The following is an 18,723-nucleotide window of genomic DNA, read 5'->3' as shown; positions in this document are numbered from 1 at the left end:
ATAAAGCAATAAGTGGCAGAACTTCCATTTGAAAGCTGTGCCAAAATGCTGTCACGTTGTGAACAGCTCCTGTTAGCAGAGCATTTATTGAAGTTTTTTTCACTGTGAATGTTTGGACAGACTTATTCTTGGCCACATTTGGCCTCTCTCTGACTAAAATACTCACACGCAAACACATGTATGTCCAGATACAGGCACATGGGTGCACGCACAGTTTTTCAGTGAGATTTTTTTGTTTTTGTTGACATATCTTAGCCCCTCCTGATTGGATCCCACAGCGGGGGGGGGGGGGGGGGGGGCAGGGGTCTGGGGCTGACAGAGGCAGACAGAGAGGGAGGTGCTCGATTCACCAGCATGGCCCCCATTAGCATACGGCATACAGCACACCAAACAGCCTGGCCACCTGTAGAGTCTCCTCTCCTCAACGTGCTGGAAACTTCTCACTGCCGGAAGTTTACCTCCCTGTTTAGGGAAGACCAGTGAGTGAATTGTTAGATTATGAGTGTGGGTGTGTGTGTGTGTGTGTGTGTGTGTGTATGTGTGTCAGAGGGTGAGGAAAGGGGGGAGGAAGAAAAAGAAAGAAAAGAAAGTGAAGTCCCCAGCATTGTGCTCGAGAACTGCCTGAGACTGCAGCCTGTAGGAGCAGTTGTTTAGGAGGAGGAGGAGGGGAGGAGGGGGGGAGTGTCCACTGGGACAGAGGCCCCGCCCACCGCACAGCGATTGGCCGAGGGCAGGGCCGAGGGGCTGTGGGGAAGCCCGGTGGGCGGGGCGCTGTAATCTCAGCCCTGCTTGGGGGCCGGCGGGCGAGTCAGACCCCGCGAGCCGCTGCTTCTTATGCTGTAGGTGTGCCTGTGTGGAGCCAGAGCAGAGCTCAGCGCCGGGGCAACTCTCCCGCTCACAGCCACCCGAGCGCTCTGCCAAACCTGGGGGGCTTACGCACGCACCCGTCCCGGGCCCCGCTCCTGTCCCTGGACCAGAGGATCCACTCCTGGGGGGGCTTTTTGACGCACCCACCCAGGGCCCCGCTCCTGTCCCTGAACCAGAGGATCCACTCCTGGGGGGCTAATTTACGCACCCACCTGGACCCCCTTCTTTTTTTGGGAACAGTGGATCTACACCACGCTCAGAGGCCAGGCCGGGGACAAACTGTCCACAGATTCACCCTCTCTCTCTCCTGAGAGTTCCCTTCTCCCCTCCTCCTCCCCCCCCCCCCCCCCCCCCCCCCATCTCAGCCTGATGCTCTTTTCCTCTCCAACCATGGCGAGACGGCAAAGCCAGGCTTCGCCCGCCGAGGCCGTGACCTTCGCCTTCGCCCTCATCCTCCTCTTCCTCACCTCGTCTGCCGCCGCCGCCGCTGCCGCCGAAGAGTACGACTACTACAGCTGGCAGTCGGACAACTTCCACCAGGGGCGCTTCTACGCCAAGCAGCCGCAGTGCGTGGACATCCCGGCCGACCTGCGGCTGTGCCACGGCGTGGGCTACAAGAGGATGCGGCTGCCCAACCTGCTGGAGCACGAGTCCATGCCCGAGGTCCGGCAGCAGGCCGGCAGCTGGGTGCCCCTGCTGGCCAAGCGCTGCCACGGCGACACGCGGGTCTTCCTCTGCTCGCTCTTCGCGCCCGTGTGCCTGGACCGGCCCATCTACCCCTGCCGCTCGCTCTGCGAGGCGGTGCGGGACGGGTGCGCCCCCGTCATGGAGACCTACGGGTTCCCCTGGCCCGAGATGCTCCAGTGCGACAAGTTCCCCCTCGACAATGACCTGTGCATCCCCATGCAGGCCCCCGGCGGGCACGCCACACAGACCCCAGGTAACACCAGCCTCCTGCCCGCACTGACACGCTCACCTGCTGCACGATCAACTAAAAAAATCCCATTAGACACGAGCAATAGGACTAGCGATGGCTATGAAATTTGGTGTTAGTGTTGCTAAATGAGTGTTCTTAGTGTTGTACACAGGAACTTTTTTAATGTAAGTTTAACAAAAAGTTTTAAAAAATGTACATCATCAGGGTGAATTGTACTCAAAGTTGATTATAAAAAATAAAATAATAATAATAGGCAGGCACAGTAGAGCCATGTGCTGCATGTATCACACTAAATCTGTAACAAACTGTGAATTTAATAACTATAATAAAACATACATAATAAAAAAAACTTTTTAAAGATATAATAATAAAGATATCATTTTATCCGTAAGCAGTTTTTCATGCTACTGTACACTGTGCAAAGTACAGTACATGCAGGTGGAAGCCTCTCATGGAACTGAACTCTATCCATACAAAAAGCATCCTCTCAAATAGCAAGTGAAAATGAGATTTCGTTTCCATGTTTCCATTTCCTACAGACATACTGTTTCAGTGCCTTTGACCTGCAGTGTTTTTCACACTGGTCTAATTTGAGGATTACTTGCAGAGGTCAGCACACAGAATATCGGTGCATCCATCATCCCAGAAAGAGCTGTTGTTCTGTAAAGAGAGAAGGCTTAGATATGATCTAATCTCTGTGGACACATGAGGTTATTTGAATGGGGGTAACCCAACAGCATGCTTTACCTAATATACTGTACTGTGTGCCTTGTATTGCAGAGAATGTGGCGCTAAGCTAGACAGAGATTAATGAGATTTTAGGGATTTTTTTTTTTTGGCCTTGTAGGAATATGATGAAAGGGTTATAAAACTAGAAAAGCACCAGTGAGTGACTTTCTGTTTATCAAACAACCTAAATTTAGATTGGGCTCTTTAGAAATTGTCTTTTTTTAAAAAGCTAGTCACTGGTGTAAGGTAATTTGCCGCGTTCTGAAGGAAAACATGTTGCCCACTTTAGTTATTTGAAAATGAATTTCATCCGCAATGTGGAAATGGCTGGCCCTGTTGGGATCTGGCTTTTATACAGTCTCACAGTGAGGTGGTCGGTTAGCTAGGAAACCAATTACTGCATCAGTCATTAGCCTGAATGGGAGAATATTCGTTTATTGAAGGTGATGAGGGACCACCTGGAGAGGACCAGTGAGTTGACAAAAAAGAGGAAAGGAGACAAAAAGAGAGAGAGAGAGAAAGAGAGTGAGAAAGAAACAATAGCCGAGTACTGCGGAACAATAACAGAATCTCCATGGGGAAATTGAAGGGGGAAGGCCATGGAAAGAAAGTGATTGACAAGGGGGGGAGGGGGGAGTGATTGACAAGGGAGGTGACTGACAGCTAAATGCTTATTCTCTCCTTCGGATCTGTCCACTGTGGTTGAAAAGGAGTTAAGAACACTTAGCCGACGTGCTTCAGAACACCAGCCCATACAATGGACTGTGAAGGACAAGCAAAGTCAGAAATATATATATCAGCAGTAAAACGATACACTTGACTAGAATGTGCAAGCTGCAAACTTACGGTGGTAACGTGCCAGAGTGCATACATTACATGTGTTATTACGTGTGGCTTGCTGCCATAACATTCCAAAAGTGAAAAGCTTCTCTCCTAACCGTCTGACACACTTTCCAATCATAGACCCCCTTCACCCACGAAAAGCTTTAAAACACATAAATACACATACTGTACAATGTCAACTGTCAGCTAATGTATGATTGCACATGATATATATATATATATATATATATAGCGCTATGTAATATTTCCTCTGGTTAACAGAAGGCAGCTTTAATGTGATCAGTTCTGCAGCTGTGTTGTGTCAGTGCTCCTTGTTCCTGCACTGCTCGATAAGACGAGGCCTTGCGAGATTTTTTATTTTATTTTTTTATTTTTTATTATTTACGGCACTACGCAGGCATACCAAGTGTGAGCTTGTGCCCCCGCCGCTCCACTCTGGTGTGGCTGAAGGGGGGGTGGTGAAGCTTGTCTAAAACGGACAATACAATCACACTCACAGTGACACAACCAGAAACACCCCGGTGTGGTTCCTTGAGAAGAACGAATAACTTTTTGCGCAGAAAAACCAAAATCTACTGTAACCTTCGAGGGGTCAATGACACCGGCTCCCATCCACATTAAACAGAAGAAAAATCACTGAAAACGTTTCCAGCGTCTGGCTCAAGGCCAGCGAACGCTGTCTTACAGCGTTGCCACGGCCGTCGCGGCCCTGCAGAGAAAGGGGTTTAAACTCCGGCCTAGTTGAACACCGAGAGCAAAATGGCAGCCGACCCAGCACCCCACAAGCGCTGCTTCCACCTTTTAGCCTTGAGCCTCAAAAATCGTTCAAAGAGATCTTATCGGGAGTTTGGCCGCCAGAGCGGAGATAAAAATCTAACAGATAAAATCTAATCTGTCCTGACATTTTATGATATTTCTGGACCGCGAGAATTTGTCTGTGGAAAGCAGCAATGTGCGCACACGAGAAAAAATTCACTTCCGGCTCCTGGAGTCTGAGAGGGGGGGTCCCCAGCCAAACGATCAATATTGATGATTATCGGTGAGGGTTTAGCAGCAATTACTGGAAACAAAAGCCTCCATGAGACACCATGAGAACACAGACACAAGAGCTTGACAAACCCGGCTTGCTTTGAACCATAAGTGGGTCACTCACTACAGGAAAACAGTGATGGGTTAAAAAAAAAGTGTAGCTTAGCCACAGTTACATGAAAGAAACTTCGCAGTCTCCTACGGTAGTCTCACGGGGGAAGTCTAAAGTAAGCCAGCTCACGGCACGTTCCCCGCGTGTAGCGTGCGGAGCGTGGTGAACTGCGGGAGTCAGGGCAGTGGTAAGCGACAAGTACAAATGATGTGCTCGTGTGTAACAATTCATGTCCTCTGTGGCGTTATTTGTAGAATAATTTTCTTGAAACATTGACCTCTGAAACAGAGAGAACGTACGCGAGGGTGTAAATCGTGACACAGTATGTTGTTTTTTGTGAGTCAAGCCTCTACAGCTGATTAAATAGCTTGAGAGTTCATTCTTCACGTATTTGCACATTGGTTTCTTTTCCACAGACCCGGTCTCATTTGTTTGTGCTTAAAAGTAGACCCCGAGAAGCACGGCACTGTATACCAATGACCGGCCGTTCTGCTTTGAATACGTCAGCTAGGAAAACGCGCGGCAGAATGCCCTCTTTCAGGGTCAGGAGAGAAGCTTAACCTCCTCTGTTCAGTCTCACCCAAACAGCCAGTTCAGGTCTGTCGCCCCCTCCTAGCCCTTATGCAGCCCGTACGCAGCGAAGCGCACACAAACCCACAACCACAGTGAAACGCAAAACCACAAGCATTACAAGGACAAAATATGTTCGCTTAACAACGTGGCGAATACCGCGCTGTGTATGTTGGCTTTATCACGCGTAGGATTTACAACCGATGTGAGAAGCGCACTGTTTTTCAGAGCACCTGGGGGAGATGCGAGGAGACATTCGAAACCCTTTCTGTCAGTGCTCACTGCACATTTAAACAGACGGTAGGGTCTCCGCACTAAATCACATGCTGTATTTTATCCAGCCTCCGATGTTTTTATCTCAGAACTGTTGCTGCTTCCCAACTTAAAGAGTCCAAGCAAGTCATTAAAAACAAAAAAAAAACGGTGACCCCCCCGTGCATGATTCTGGGCTCCGTGTTTTCCCATAAAAATACTCTGGCTATCTGAAGTGCTAAAGACTCACTTAGAGGCTCGGTTTTTTTTGTTTTCTCTGAAGGCTAGAGAGAGAAGATAAGAGGTGCGGTTTGGATGTGAGGGCCTGGATTTTTGAGAGGGTCCCAGAGAGGGTGGCGTCGGTACCTTTGCGCTGCTGACAAGCTCGATGACACGGCTTCGCGGCAGAGCCCCTTTGGTGCACCGGACCCCCCCTCATACCCCCCGGGGGGGCGGGGGTGGTCCCTGTCACTCAAACACTCTGCCACACTATTCATCGTTTCCTGGTGGCGACATTCACGGCTTACATTGGCACATGAACAAAACACGGATTTATGTTACTTTGTGGACTACTTTTTTATTTTTATTTTTTTTTTTTAACAAAAATAACTTTTGTGTCCAAGTACACTTCTGATTTTGTGAATCTGATTTCTGGCCTTCTCAATTTCTTCCTCCTCCTCAATACTGCAGTTTAGCCCAGGTTATGTAGGGCTGTTGCACAAGTCAAATTCAAACTTATGTTACAATTGCGTGTTATTTTGAAATGTTCACAAAGCCAACAAATGTTTTAACTTTATTGAAATATACGGTACAATGCTCAGTTCATGTGAGTTCATATGAGTCCAACAGAGTTCAAATGAGCCAGGAACACTTGTACTTATTTTTGTGAGTTGATTTAACACTAAAAATGTAACTGTGTTTGATTATTAACTATTACCATAATGCAGAGTATATACTCAAACACAGTAAAGTGTTCAGTGTCAAATCAACTCATAAAACTAAGTACAAGTGATCTTATTAGACTCATATGAACTCACAAGAACTCAGCATTGTACCATATATTTAAATAAAGTTGAAGCACTTGTTGGCTTTGTGAACTCAACGCTGTTTGTCCCTCTCCCTGGATGATGTCACATGACGCCATACATGGGCAGGGTTAGCCAATCAGCACACATGTAGGCTTCAAGAATCTGCAGGGGCAGCCCCCACTCACAGTAACGTACAGCCTCAGCAATACAAATATCAAAGATACATGCTGACTGGTCAACCAAATATATGAAACCAGAAGCATATGGATTTATGCCTTTTCCAGCTCCTTATTATCATTGATCCAAAAAAGTCATACTTTCTATTGATAAAAAACACTCCCATCAAAACAGAAATTTCATTGAAGTTAGACAGGGATTTTTCTTAGCAATATTGCTAAAGAATTCACTGGGGGTAGGTCGACAGTGTTTTCCATCAGGAAATGAGTGAACAAAATCAAGCCATTTGCATAAGAGGCCAGATGGTGTGGTCACTGAAAATGAAATGTTCAATTCAGAGAGACATATAGAAAGATTTGTGAATAATTTAACGAGGTCCTAACTAACTGCTGGACTGATTATTGGCTGTTACCTTAAATCATTACAGATGCACAATGACAGCGGCAGTTTTATTATGAAAATAAGGCTGCCGTTACATATGCATGCAATTCCAATCGATGATGAACATTCCAGAATTCTGAACCACCTCCCTTCCCAGGTATGTTGTATCTCAGGGGCTCGACCGGTATCTGGGAATCCAGTCGTGAACTTTGACCTTTCCGTGTTCCCAGAAACACACTTTCCAGAGTGGGCCCTCAGCCCTTTCCATCCAAAATCCCCCTGGTTTTTTTTTTTTTTTTTTTCCGCACGGCAGTTAGAGGACGCGTGCTACTTTCAGAGCGATGTCCAGGCCCCTGTTTGCTTTCCCCCCCTGGCAGTGTGAGATGGATCGGGCCTGATAGCCTCACAGGCAGGCCACGGCGTGCACAGCCAGGTAACTGTCAAGCTCCTGCCCTGCGTCGCCTCCGCCTTCTCCCACCTCCCTCCGGGGTTAGCCGCACGGTCTGTTTCCATGACAACCCTTACCTGCGTCTCCAGCGTTCCGTTCTGGTCGCCGTACGGTTTCGGGTTAGTTCTGTGAACTGCCACCTCGAGCGACCTGCGAGGCTTATCTGTTCGAACCATTCCTTTCTCACGGTGCGTTTGTAAATGTCATATCAGACAACAATGGAAAAACGTGTCCTAAAATAGAATGAAATAGAAAAGAAGAGCTAGATGAATTTATTCGGCATAAACACTTTGTATTTTTGTATAACGGTTTATTAATGGAAACAATATCCACTTAATTTTAAACTTTTTGGGGGAAAAAATAAGCAGCAATGTGCTATGACATTGCGTATTGTTTCTGCGTGTATATTGTTTATATCTGTTTATAAACTATTTACTGTGTGTTGGTTGTCGGATAAATATTTAAGCCACTGTGTTGTAAATGATTTAAATAAGCACCGTGTTCTCTCTGCGATACTAAAAAAAGACATTCCCCTCAGGCCTGTTCTGGGGGGGCCAGCAAAAAAGTTCATTTTAGATTTGAGCAATTTTTATGTACAAATATCCTCTTATAAGTACAATTGTGTTTCTCCGTCGAATCAGTTATGGGTGATTGCTGTCCTACAGAGAAACCCATCCACTGCTTTTGTCTCTGTGTCTTTGTGAGACAATTACATCTCCCCGCCTGGTAGAACTTAGTGTCAATGCAACGGAATTCCTCTAGCATTGATTGTTTTGAACTTTGACCCCTCGTTATCTCCTCAGTGCCCGGGCATTTAAAGGTTTGGCTGATAAAGGTGGAAAAACTCCGGTGTTTCACCTTAAAGGAAGGCAGGTCTGGGAATCCCGTAGCGTTTCTTCAACACAGCACACACTCGTATTAAGATTATCTGCAGTGTAATTTTCTCTTCTGACCCTCTCTTCTGAGCAGTGCACAGAGCATGCCCCAATCCCATTAACTACAGCTGCGTATGTACGTAACTCTCGTAGGCTTTTTGAGAAATATGAGATGGCTGTTTTTATAAATGACACAATACCATGCTGTTGTGCACTGGCTGTACATTTATCAGTAAAAAGGGATTCACTTGGACTGAGAGCGGCCATTTTGAATACGCAGTTACACAGTAAATCAGGTGAACGAGATATGAAATCTTTCAGCCCGTATCTCAGTTGTCACTTTAAACAGATGGGAGTTCTACAGTGAGAACATTCATGGAAAGCTCTAGAACAGGGGTCATCAATCTTATCCAGAAAGGGCCGGTGTGGGTGCAGGCTTTCTTTCCAACCAAGCAGTTGCATAGCTGATTCTACTAATCAGCCACTAGAGTCTTTGCTAAGGACCTTGATTAGTAGAATAAGGTGTGTAATTGCTTGGTTGGAACAAAAGCCTGCACCCACACTGGCCCTTTCTGGATGTGATTGAGGACCCCTGCTCTAGAACTCTCTCCCCAAAATACTGGATGGCAGGGCTTTATGTTGGAGGCGTGTCAGCCCTTTTCCTAAGAAGGCCTTTCTAACCATAAATACTACAGATGAGGTCAGAGAGGGCGAGAGAGGCGGACACAGAGAGAGAGAAAGAGAGAGTGTGAGAGCCTGACATTCATTTGCACTGAACGGCATGTCTCAAATCGCCCATTTCAGGGCTGCGTAGCGGGGTGCGTCTGTGTTTGCTCTTGTGTGACAGAACTGGGTTTAATCTGATCCTGGTCAGACATCTGCATTTTCAGCAATAAGTAACAATTTAAAGAAGAGATCAATTTATTTATCCCAAGAACTGAAAAATCAATGGAAAGTCAATGGAAACTTTTTTTATTCTGAAAAGTGTCTACTTGGTAGCCTAGGGTGGAGTATTACTGTCATGTACTGTCAAATTTTTCATGTTTTTTTTCAAACTGTTAGATTCAACAATTAAATAGTAATTGCGCAATAAAATTTGCATAAATTTGTCATGTTTAAGTCTGTACCCTGCAGGCGGGGTGTTAAATTATTTTCACAGATTGCAAATATATATATATATATATATATATATATATACTTAAAATGGGTATAAACAACCTCAGAACTGGGTAATGTCTCCAATTCTCTGTCATTCTGAGTACATTTATAACGCATACAGGGTGAGCGTTGTGAGATTTTCATGTAAGATAAGCCATGTAGGGTGTCTTGCACAAGCTTGCAGGTGCATCGTTCTCAGCTAGTCTGTCTTTTGTCATTTGATGGAAAATTGGTAGCTTTGCAGGATCCACATTTGCAATAATAAAAAAAAGATTCTCAACCTGCCATGGCTTTGGTCATGAATCCGAGCATAGTCCAACGTGTTCACTGCGTCACTGTTACTCTCCATTACAGAGTGGTGTAATACTGCACAGGGATAACACATCACTGTTCACTGCGTCACAGTTACTCTCCATTACAGAGTGGTGTAATGCTGCACAGGGATAGCACATCACTGTTCACTGCGTCACAGTTACTCTCCATTACAGAGTGGTGTAATGCTGCACAGGGATAATCCATAATCCTTCTCCCTCTGACTTTTGGCTTAATGTCACTTTCTCATAAAGTCTGGCCGGGGTTTCCTAAACACCCAGATTGTGAAGGGAAGCGGAGGGCAGTTTGGTGGAGGGGGGGTGGGGGGGTTGTTAGGGGGTCAGGGTCCTTTACAAAGCTGAAAGCTAAATCAATTATCCGCTGTCCGAACCTCTGATAACGCCACAGTGACCTGTCGCTGAGTCTGGGACCTTCGCAGACCACATTCCTGCAGTGTGGGGAGGGGAAACGGCCCATGTTCTGTGTTAATAGGACAGAGACCATTTCAGCTTTTGAATCAGCACATGGCCACATAGACAACTGAACCTTTACCTGCATAAAATAAATGTTAAAAAAAAAAAAAAACTAAACAGGCCCGTCTGTAATACTGAGGGTAGGTAGAGCACTGAAAGAGTGGTCTTGCAACCTGGTGGCTTAATTGCAGCCCCCCCCCCCCCCCCACCCCCACCCCCGCCCAGACATCTTACTTATTCTACACATATGAGCTCATTAATTTTTTTGCACATTATACAATAGTGCTGAAAACAGGCTCCAAGAAGTCAGTTCTGCAAATCTGTCAGCAATTTTGATAACTGTGAAAACTCAGGGGTCAATATCAGTGTACTCTGGTTTTCATTCCAACCTTAACTGCAGTTCCTGAAGTATAAACAGCTGTTCATTGGTTTTAATAAGGCGGTTTTAATGTCTGTTGATGGCAGATTTACTTTCCTAATGCCACACTGTATCAAGCATATACTGATGTTACAAAGAATGAGTTTTAATATTTTTCATTTAAAGATTTTAATCAGATATACTCTGATGGCTACCGTTTTTATTTTATCCGATGTGCCGTGGTGAATTATTCCTTTAGAAAAGGGGTACATCATTCATGGATTATTTGATGGCACTGCAGTTAAAATCGAGTGAATTCAGTTGAACCCTAAATGCTGAAAGAGTGCAAACTGGGCCTTTGAAACACCATTTGTGAAAAGTGTGAGAAGCTAAGCACACAAGCTTATGGAACTTAAACATGTTTTGAACAACCTTAATAAAGAGATTGGTTGGAGTGAAAATCAGGAAACACAGGGCTAATCCAGGACTGGAGTTGGGAACCACTTGCCTAGAAAAAGCAGTGCAGTCCAGACCCCAGAATCCATCCTCCATTTTGGATGTAACCAATATTTCCTAACCAATCATGTCGGCTTATTGAAGATGGTTCAAAGTTGAATGCAGCATTATACCAGGAATTAGGCTAGCACCAATCACCTACTGGAAAATGACCCTTTGTCTTTGCTGGTACTTCCCTGAGTAACCAGAAGGGGGTGATCTCACTCAGGGGAACCAACATTCATGGAGGACACAGGAAGACGTGGAAAATTAGTGTCATCCACTCGTGATTTATAGCCATTATTGATATCCATGATGCATTACCTGTAGCACTGAATGAAGTTAGTACGGCTGTATGTGGTTATGTATATAGAGTAGACTACTGTAAGTCATCTGTCTGTCCGTGTAAAAAACCTAGAAAGTGAGGCAAAGGAAAGGTTATCTGGTGCAGCTCATTGAATTAAAATTTCAAGTTAAAAACACACTCAGTTCCCTAACCAAAAATAAAAGCATCTTTTAAATAACAATGGTGTAAATGCACTGAAAATATTTGCACTTGTCCACTGTTGTCTAGCTATGTCTAGACAAGTTAAATAACATTTGAACCTACGTTATTTCCACTGGCTCAATGTTTAAAACAGCCATAGATAAATATTTATCGAAAATGTCTTTCCTCTGTCCACCAGTTTTTAGTCCATTTAGAAATGTCAGCATTTATAAATAGCATCCTCTTCAGCTGTTTTAAAGAACTGTATTAGTGTATAAATAAACAAAGTGTAAGCCTGCTGTGTTTTTTGCCATCTGGCTGCTACAACCAAAATCTTATGAAAATTTGAACCTAGAGTGTGACAAAGCTGTTACATCATCAATCACGGTTCCCTAACCCGGTATGGCTTCAGTAAATTGCCGTTCGTAAAAGTGGACAGTTGGTCGGCCCAGTGAGGTAACACGTAATGTCGTGGAAACGAGTTCAGAGACGTGAGCCTGACGCTGTTCTTCTGTTTGTTTGGGTCCCCGCAGCCTCCAAGGTCTGCCCTCCGTGCGACAACGAGCTGAAGGCCGAGAGCATAATGGAGCATTTCTGCGCCAGCGACTTCGGTAGGTACCCCAAACCGCCAGGTTTGCTGACCGTTTTAGCGTTAGCTAAAGGTGTTAGCTCCAGAAAAAAAAAAACGTTTTGCACACAAACTATTTGTTGGGAATCGAACCTGCAACCTTTCAGTTACAAGCCCAATTCCCGAACCATTATACTACACCGTTCGCTTACACATAAACATTTTACAGGCTGCATATGGTGTGTAAAAATAAGTTTTTGGTTGTATTTCACCCTCAGTGAATCCATCTTTCAGACTCACATGGTGATGCTGGTCCTTGAATGGTGTGTTTTGGTGTGGTGCTCCTCCTGAATATCTTTACTTTGCAGTAAATATGAGCACGGTTCAGGGGAAGTTTTTTGTTTCTCCACGTTTTATTTGTTACTGCAATTGCACAAGACGTGGAAAATAAAAGGAAGGATTCCATTTGGTGGGTAAGATTCGTTTGCGTGCCAAATGTAACATGACCTTTGTCCCCAAAACATTCTTGGCCTTGGCCACCAGGCTTGAATCGAAAGCTTCACTCTTTGCTATTTTGAGCCGTTCACTGTATACATGATGTTGAATGATTAATATATCAATGGTAATAGAGCCAGCTCCTCACCATCTAAGGCAGGGGTTCCCAAATTGGGTCAGGAATTTTTGGGGAGTCATGGGATGGGTTGATGTTGAGGTGGGTCATGACAGGGACATGACAGAAATAACCGACTATATATTAAATACTTCCCCCCCCTACCAAAAAAGGCACATTTAAAAAATTAAGTTCTAAACGTTTTACAAGCACTACATTAGTTAGTGTGTGATATCAATGGTGTTTATCAGTTATTTTCAGACCTGGGTCAAATACGCTTTACTGATCTTGTCTGGTGTATGAGAACCAATACTGTTACTCTCAAAAATTACTTCTGGTCATATTGGCAGGCTCAGTTACACCAGGCAAGATCAACAGAGCACAGAAAAGCATTTGAATCCAAAACAAATATGTATTTGACCCAGGTTATGTGGTTATTTTACATTGTTTTATTGTTTTATTGCATGTTTGGATATACAGTACAGTAGTTTAATAAGGAGTGGATGCCATAGACGGTAATTAATGGACTGATTCTTCTCGTTTTCTTCCCATGGCCTCACAGTAAGTCAATCATAAAATGTGGCACTTTTCATGAAATATCATGGCAATAACCTCTGTGCACGACCACATACTACCCACTCTGCACAGTGTTTGCATTTGCCACATGAACGCGATCGCAAAGGTGCTGAATTTGAGCTTTTTAAAGAATGCGTTTTGTGGTTTTAAGGGAACATGGGAGTGTCCGACCAGTACAGGGGGAAGGCATTGTGAGGACACAGATATCCACAAATCTACCGAATGTTTAGGAACACCAGTGCATTAGCGGTGGGTAAGGAGTGACAGGTGTTAATACATGAGTTTAAGTAAGTTCCATTGCTTGTCTCTGGCGAAAATAACATCTGGATGCTAACCTGCATTTAGATGTGATTGTTTATTTGGATTTACACCAGTGAAGAGCAGATTGTCATGGACTGCAAGAGGTGGTCAGGCTCAGTATTAGTAAAGATCCATGCGACGCTTTGGCACATGCAAGTTTTGACACTGTGGCCCTCCAGGGCTGGAGTTAAACCTGCAAATACTGCGGCCCCCTCCAAGACCGGAGTTAAACCCGCAGACACTGCGGCCCTTCAGGACTGGAGTTAAACCCGCAGACACTGCGGCCCTCCAGGACTGGAGTTAAACCCGCAGACACTGTGGCCCTCCAGGACTGGAGTTAAACCTGCAAACACTGCGGCCCCCTCCAGGGCTGGAGTTAAACCCGCAGACACTGTAGCCCTTCAGGATTGGAGTTAAACCTGCAGGCACTGCGGCTCTCCAGGACTGGAGTTAAACCTGCAAACACTGCGGCCCCCTCCAGGGCTGGAGTTAAACCTGCAGGCACTGCGGCCCTCCAGGACTGGAATTAAACCTGCAGACACTGTGGTCCCCGTCTGGAGTCTGAGAAATTCTTGCTCTAGTGGTTTCTTGATTGCATGAAATCACCACTTGGGACGAATAACAGCCAGAGCTCATTGCGCAATACTGCACTGCTACCAAAGTTATTTACCAGACCTGGGTCAACAGTCAGATGCTTATCTGAGATACTTTATTTCTCCTTGCTAGTCTATTTTGAAAAGACAGATTCCTGGAAATTGTTCTTTAAACATGCTGCTACCCAACACATACTGTATATGAAATAAATCTGCTCTGAATATTGAGGATAATAGCTATTTATTTTAACATATAGATATTTATAAAATACGCCTATTAAACCATTCCATAAAATTATTTGACCCAGGTCCAGGCATTTCTGACATATAAATTCCACATTATAAACAAACGTATAAAACATCATTTTAGATCCTGCTCACATGTCTAAAACCATTCCTATGTTCCAATGAAACTACCACTTCTTTCAGCTTTAACTGGAATATTTACCCAGATAAAACCGCGCACACTAAGAGAGAAGGCTGTTTCTCAACCTCTTTTGCCTTCACATTGGTGTGAGTTACGCGATGAACGAGGTCCAAAATAAAACACTCTGAAAGAACTTTCAGCTTGGCAAGGATGCAGTTCTGCTGCAAAAGACTGATGTGGCATCATCAGTTTAAAATTCAGCTCCCCTACGCGGAAAACTGAAGAAGTGGCCAGAGAGCATAATCCATAGCTGGAGCAGGGCGTCTTATACGGTCCGTATTTGTTTTTGTTGTTGATTACAAAATCAAACGGTGTAATGTAGTACAAGCTGAAGGAGCACAAAGTAACATTATCACGGTACTATAAATCTGCAATTAGTGTGTATCAGCGTGACTGCATGGAAAGGCTCAGAGCCAGTTTGAAACAAAGCTACGGAGAGTTTTCCCAAATATTTCCCCGTTCCTCATCGGGTGTGTGTGTGTGCAGAGAACGCTGTGAGTGGAAACAAAACCCAGAGATGTATAAATTCAATGGCAATAAAACTGATTAATTATTATTATGATTGTTCTTCCAAGTGATGTATTTTCCAAGTATGACCTTGTGTCCTGTGTTTGTAGTTGTTCCAATGACCTTTGGTATGCACTTATTGTACGTCGCTTTGGATAAAAGCGTCTGCCAAATTAATGTAATGTAATATAATATTACTGGGAAATGTAATGAAAGTAGCTTCATAATTATTTAATGGCTTTCGGCCTAAACGTTAATTTTCCTGCATCAGCCTCGTTTGTCGTCTTAACTGCTCTCTAGGTTGCTCTGGATATCTTAAAATCTTTTCTTAACAGACTTGGCCGACATCCTAATTATAATTAAATGGAATCTTTGGCTTACAAGTTAATGCATTTGTCCTCCTCTGTGACTTATGACTGAATGCGGGTGTTCATTTCATTCGTCACAGAGGCAGTGTGATGATTTCAGTAATGACTAAAATTAATTCACTATCCTTGTTTGTAAAGAATGAAATGAAAAATTGCTTTTAATGTCAAGTCAAAGTTGAGGGAAAATGTTGACGCTTTGCTTGGTGGGTTATTACTGTACATTTTCTGACGGTTGTTTTCTCACTAGTTGAACCGTGTAGGGACCATGGTTGCCCTGGGCAACAGCTGGGTGACAGAACACTCACCCCTAGTCACAGAATTTTTTTTATTTTTTATTTTTTTTTATCCCCCTGTCTCAAGCCTGGTAGCATGTGTATGTGCGCGCAAAAGGCTATGCCTTAAAAAATATGTTTTTGGGGGGTTTTTTGAAAAGGAAAAGGCTGCTTCTCCTCAGAATGACAGGTGCTCTGTCTGAAGTGCCCACCCGACCCCCCCCCCCCATACCCCCAGCCCCCCAGCCCCCCGCCCCCTCCCCAACACACCTCCCACAGCTTAAAGAGCGCTTGTTTAAAGAGTTGGTTCAAACTGTCACCAGGATGCTGAGCAGGCCTGCTTGCGTAAAACAGTCTTTTGCTACAGTCTGTTTGGGGAGGGGCAAAAGGGGCGATAGGGGGGAGGGGGGTGGGGGGGGGGGTCGAGTGGTTACCCAACACAAGGTAATTTAAAGGTATTTATCCTCCCGTCGGATCGTGTTTGGGGCCTTGGTCGAAGCCACCCCTGCGTTGGCGCCTTGGTCGGAGCCAGGCTGATTAGGCCTGCGCTACATATCTGTCCTGTGTGTGGCTTTCTCTGCGCGGAGAGAAGCCCTGTCACCCGCCCATCCGCGATCAGTCTGCATGCCCTCCGACCAGCGCTTTAAAGGATAATCGTGCTCCCTCCTGTGTTCCCCTTTTGCTGCCCTTTTTCCAGTGGGTGAGCACCCCCTGCTGGAATCATGTTTATTTTAATCGCGGTATTTTTAACCTCTAACAAGGAACCTGGTGTTCAGCTGCAGCGGCAGCGACGATAACTTGGCAGATAGTCACAGTCATTCCTCATGATGGCTACTAGTGCTGTTTTTTTCTGTGCATGCTCCATATCTGCATGAAAGTACAAAAACTGGATTAAAACAAAAAAGTTCATCTAATCCGTATTATCATAATTACTGTAGAAGTGGGTGGCAAAGTGGTGCCATGAATTGTACTGTCTCCTCATAGCAAAAATACTGAGTTTTGCATGTTCTCCTCGTGTCCATATGAGTTTCTTCCAGGTACTCTGATTTCCTCCCACAAATCAAAGACATGTATGCTAGGCTAATTGGAGAGTCTGAATTGTCCTTAGGGTGTGAATTTGTGAGTGAATGGTGTGCGGGGCCTTTGATGGATGGTCTGGTACCAAACCCAGACTGTGCCAGCACCCACTGTGGTAGGCAGTACTATAGGACAATGCACAATTGGTTTTAGTGTTGCCCAGGGCTGGGAGGGTGTCATTCAGCTGGGATTACGGTGTCTCATTGCTCTCTAGTGGCCCCTGCTGGTAAGTCTGTTGAGCTGCATGTGAAGTGTCTTCCTCTAGCTTGTGTCGGTGTCAGAGCCCTACTTTCAAACTGTGGTGCGGTAAGAAGCTCCAAATAGCAAGTGCGTTTGAGGAGAGCACATTCTTGTCTTGTCTCTACACACACGCATACACACACACACACACACACACACACGGTGCAGAGTCACGTGGACGCTGGGGCATCTATGAACACTTTTTTTGTTTTTGCTGTCATTTCCCCCTCTCTCTCAGCGCTGAAGATGAAGATTAAGGAGGTGAAGAAGGAGAAAGGCGACCGCAAGCTGGTGGCGGCGCAGAAGAAGAAGAAGGTGCTGAAGATGGGCGGCCTGCGGAAGAAGGACCTGAAGAAGCTGGTACTGTACATAAAGAACGGGGCGGACTGCCCCTGCGCCCAGCTGGACGGCCTGGGCAGCAGCAGCAGCAGCAGCTTCCTCATCATGGGCCGCCGGGTGGAGCACCAGCTGCTGCTCATGTCCATACACAAGTGGGAGAAGAAGAGCAAGGAGCTCAGGTTCGCCGTCAAGTACATGAAGTCCCAGCAGTGCCCCACCTACCACACCGTCTTCCAGTGATCCCACGCATACTCACGCGCACACACACACACACACACACACACACACACAGATCCACATGCATGCACACACTCACACGCTCTTTCACTCACACACACACACACACACTGGCACACACACACAGAACCACATGCACACACACAAAGAACCTCATGGACACACTCACACACACTCACAGTCTCTTCCACTCACACACACACACTCACACACACGCAAACACACACACATTATCCACATGCGCACACACTGGTATACACACACACACACAGAACCACATGCGCGCACACACACCCAAATCCTCAAGCACACATACAGGCACACATACACACAATTATGCACACAATGACACACACAGGTGCACATATATGCACATGCACACATTCAAGATTCAAGCATTTATATGCAAACGCTGATGCACGTGCCTACACTACATGCACTCACACAAAAAATCTGAAACACAAACATAAGCATCACCTGAGAATGCTTATGCACGCATGTAAACACATGCACGCATGTTACTTGCACACTCACATGTATGCACAAATGCACATTGATGTACATGCACCTGTACGTATACACACACACACAAACACACCCACAAACCAACACACATGCTGCCCCTTGAGACACCCTGAAAACGCTGGGCTCACCTCACTGACTCCCACTGAAAAAATTCTGGCATCAATAAATTAACAGCAGTAGCAATTGTGCTGATCTCTTCAGCTTGTGTTAACGGAACGCGTTATGGGTCAGCGGGACAGGAAAGCACATAATACTGAAAAGTCATTTTTATTTTCATACCAGCAACAAATGTCGCAAAGACGTGGAGAAAAATTGCTGCGATTGAAAACATTTGCATTTTTGGTTCTATTTGTTACTGAGTAGCAGGAGAGTGAGTTTCGCAGTAGCAGGACAGGGGCGACATAGAAAAGAGTAGCATGGACTGTGGAGGTTCTCGTTGGTGGACATTTTCTGTTTGTGAAGGCACAGCACAAGAAAACTAGAAAAATTATTTTTAAAAATAATGTCATAACAGAAACTCCCCCCATGCTGATCCATGGAAGGACCAATAGCT

General features: G+C 45.2%; 1 protein-coding gene across 1 annotated transcript; it reads left to right on the top strand.

The window, feature by feature from the left end:
* Positions 1-809: 809 nt before the first annotated feature.
* On the top strand, positions 810-17,738 carry sfrp5 (secreted frizzled-related protein 5). The gene is made up of 3 exons (XM_035399791.1): positions 810-1,807; positions 12,065-12,142; positions 17,308-17,738. Exons 1-3 carry the CDS (start codon positions 1,237-1,239, stop codon positions 17,646-17,648), a joined length of 990 nt encoding a protein of 329 aa, XP_035255682.1. The 5' UTR covers positions 810-1,236; the 3' UTR covers positions 17,649-17,738.
* The last annotated feature ends 985 nt before the right edge of the window (positions 17,739-18,723 follow it).

This window comes from Anguilla anguilla, chromosome 18 (assembly GCF_013347855.1).
Source record: "Anguilla anguilla isolate fAngAng1 chromosome 18, fAngAng1.pri, whole genome shotgun sequence".
NCBI lineage: Eukaryota > Metazoa > Chordata > Actinopteri > Anguilliformes > Anguillidae > Anguilla > Anguilla anguilla.
Note: the sequence above shows the minus strand (reverse complement) of the source record. Positions and strands in the feature narration are given on the sequence as shown.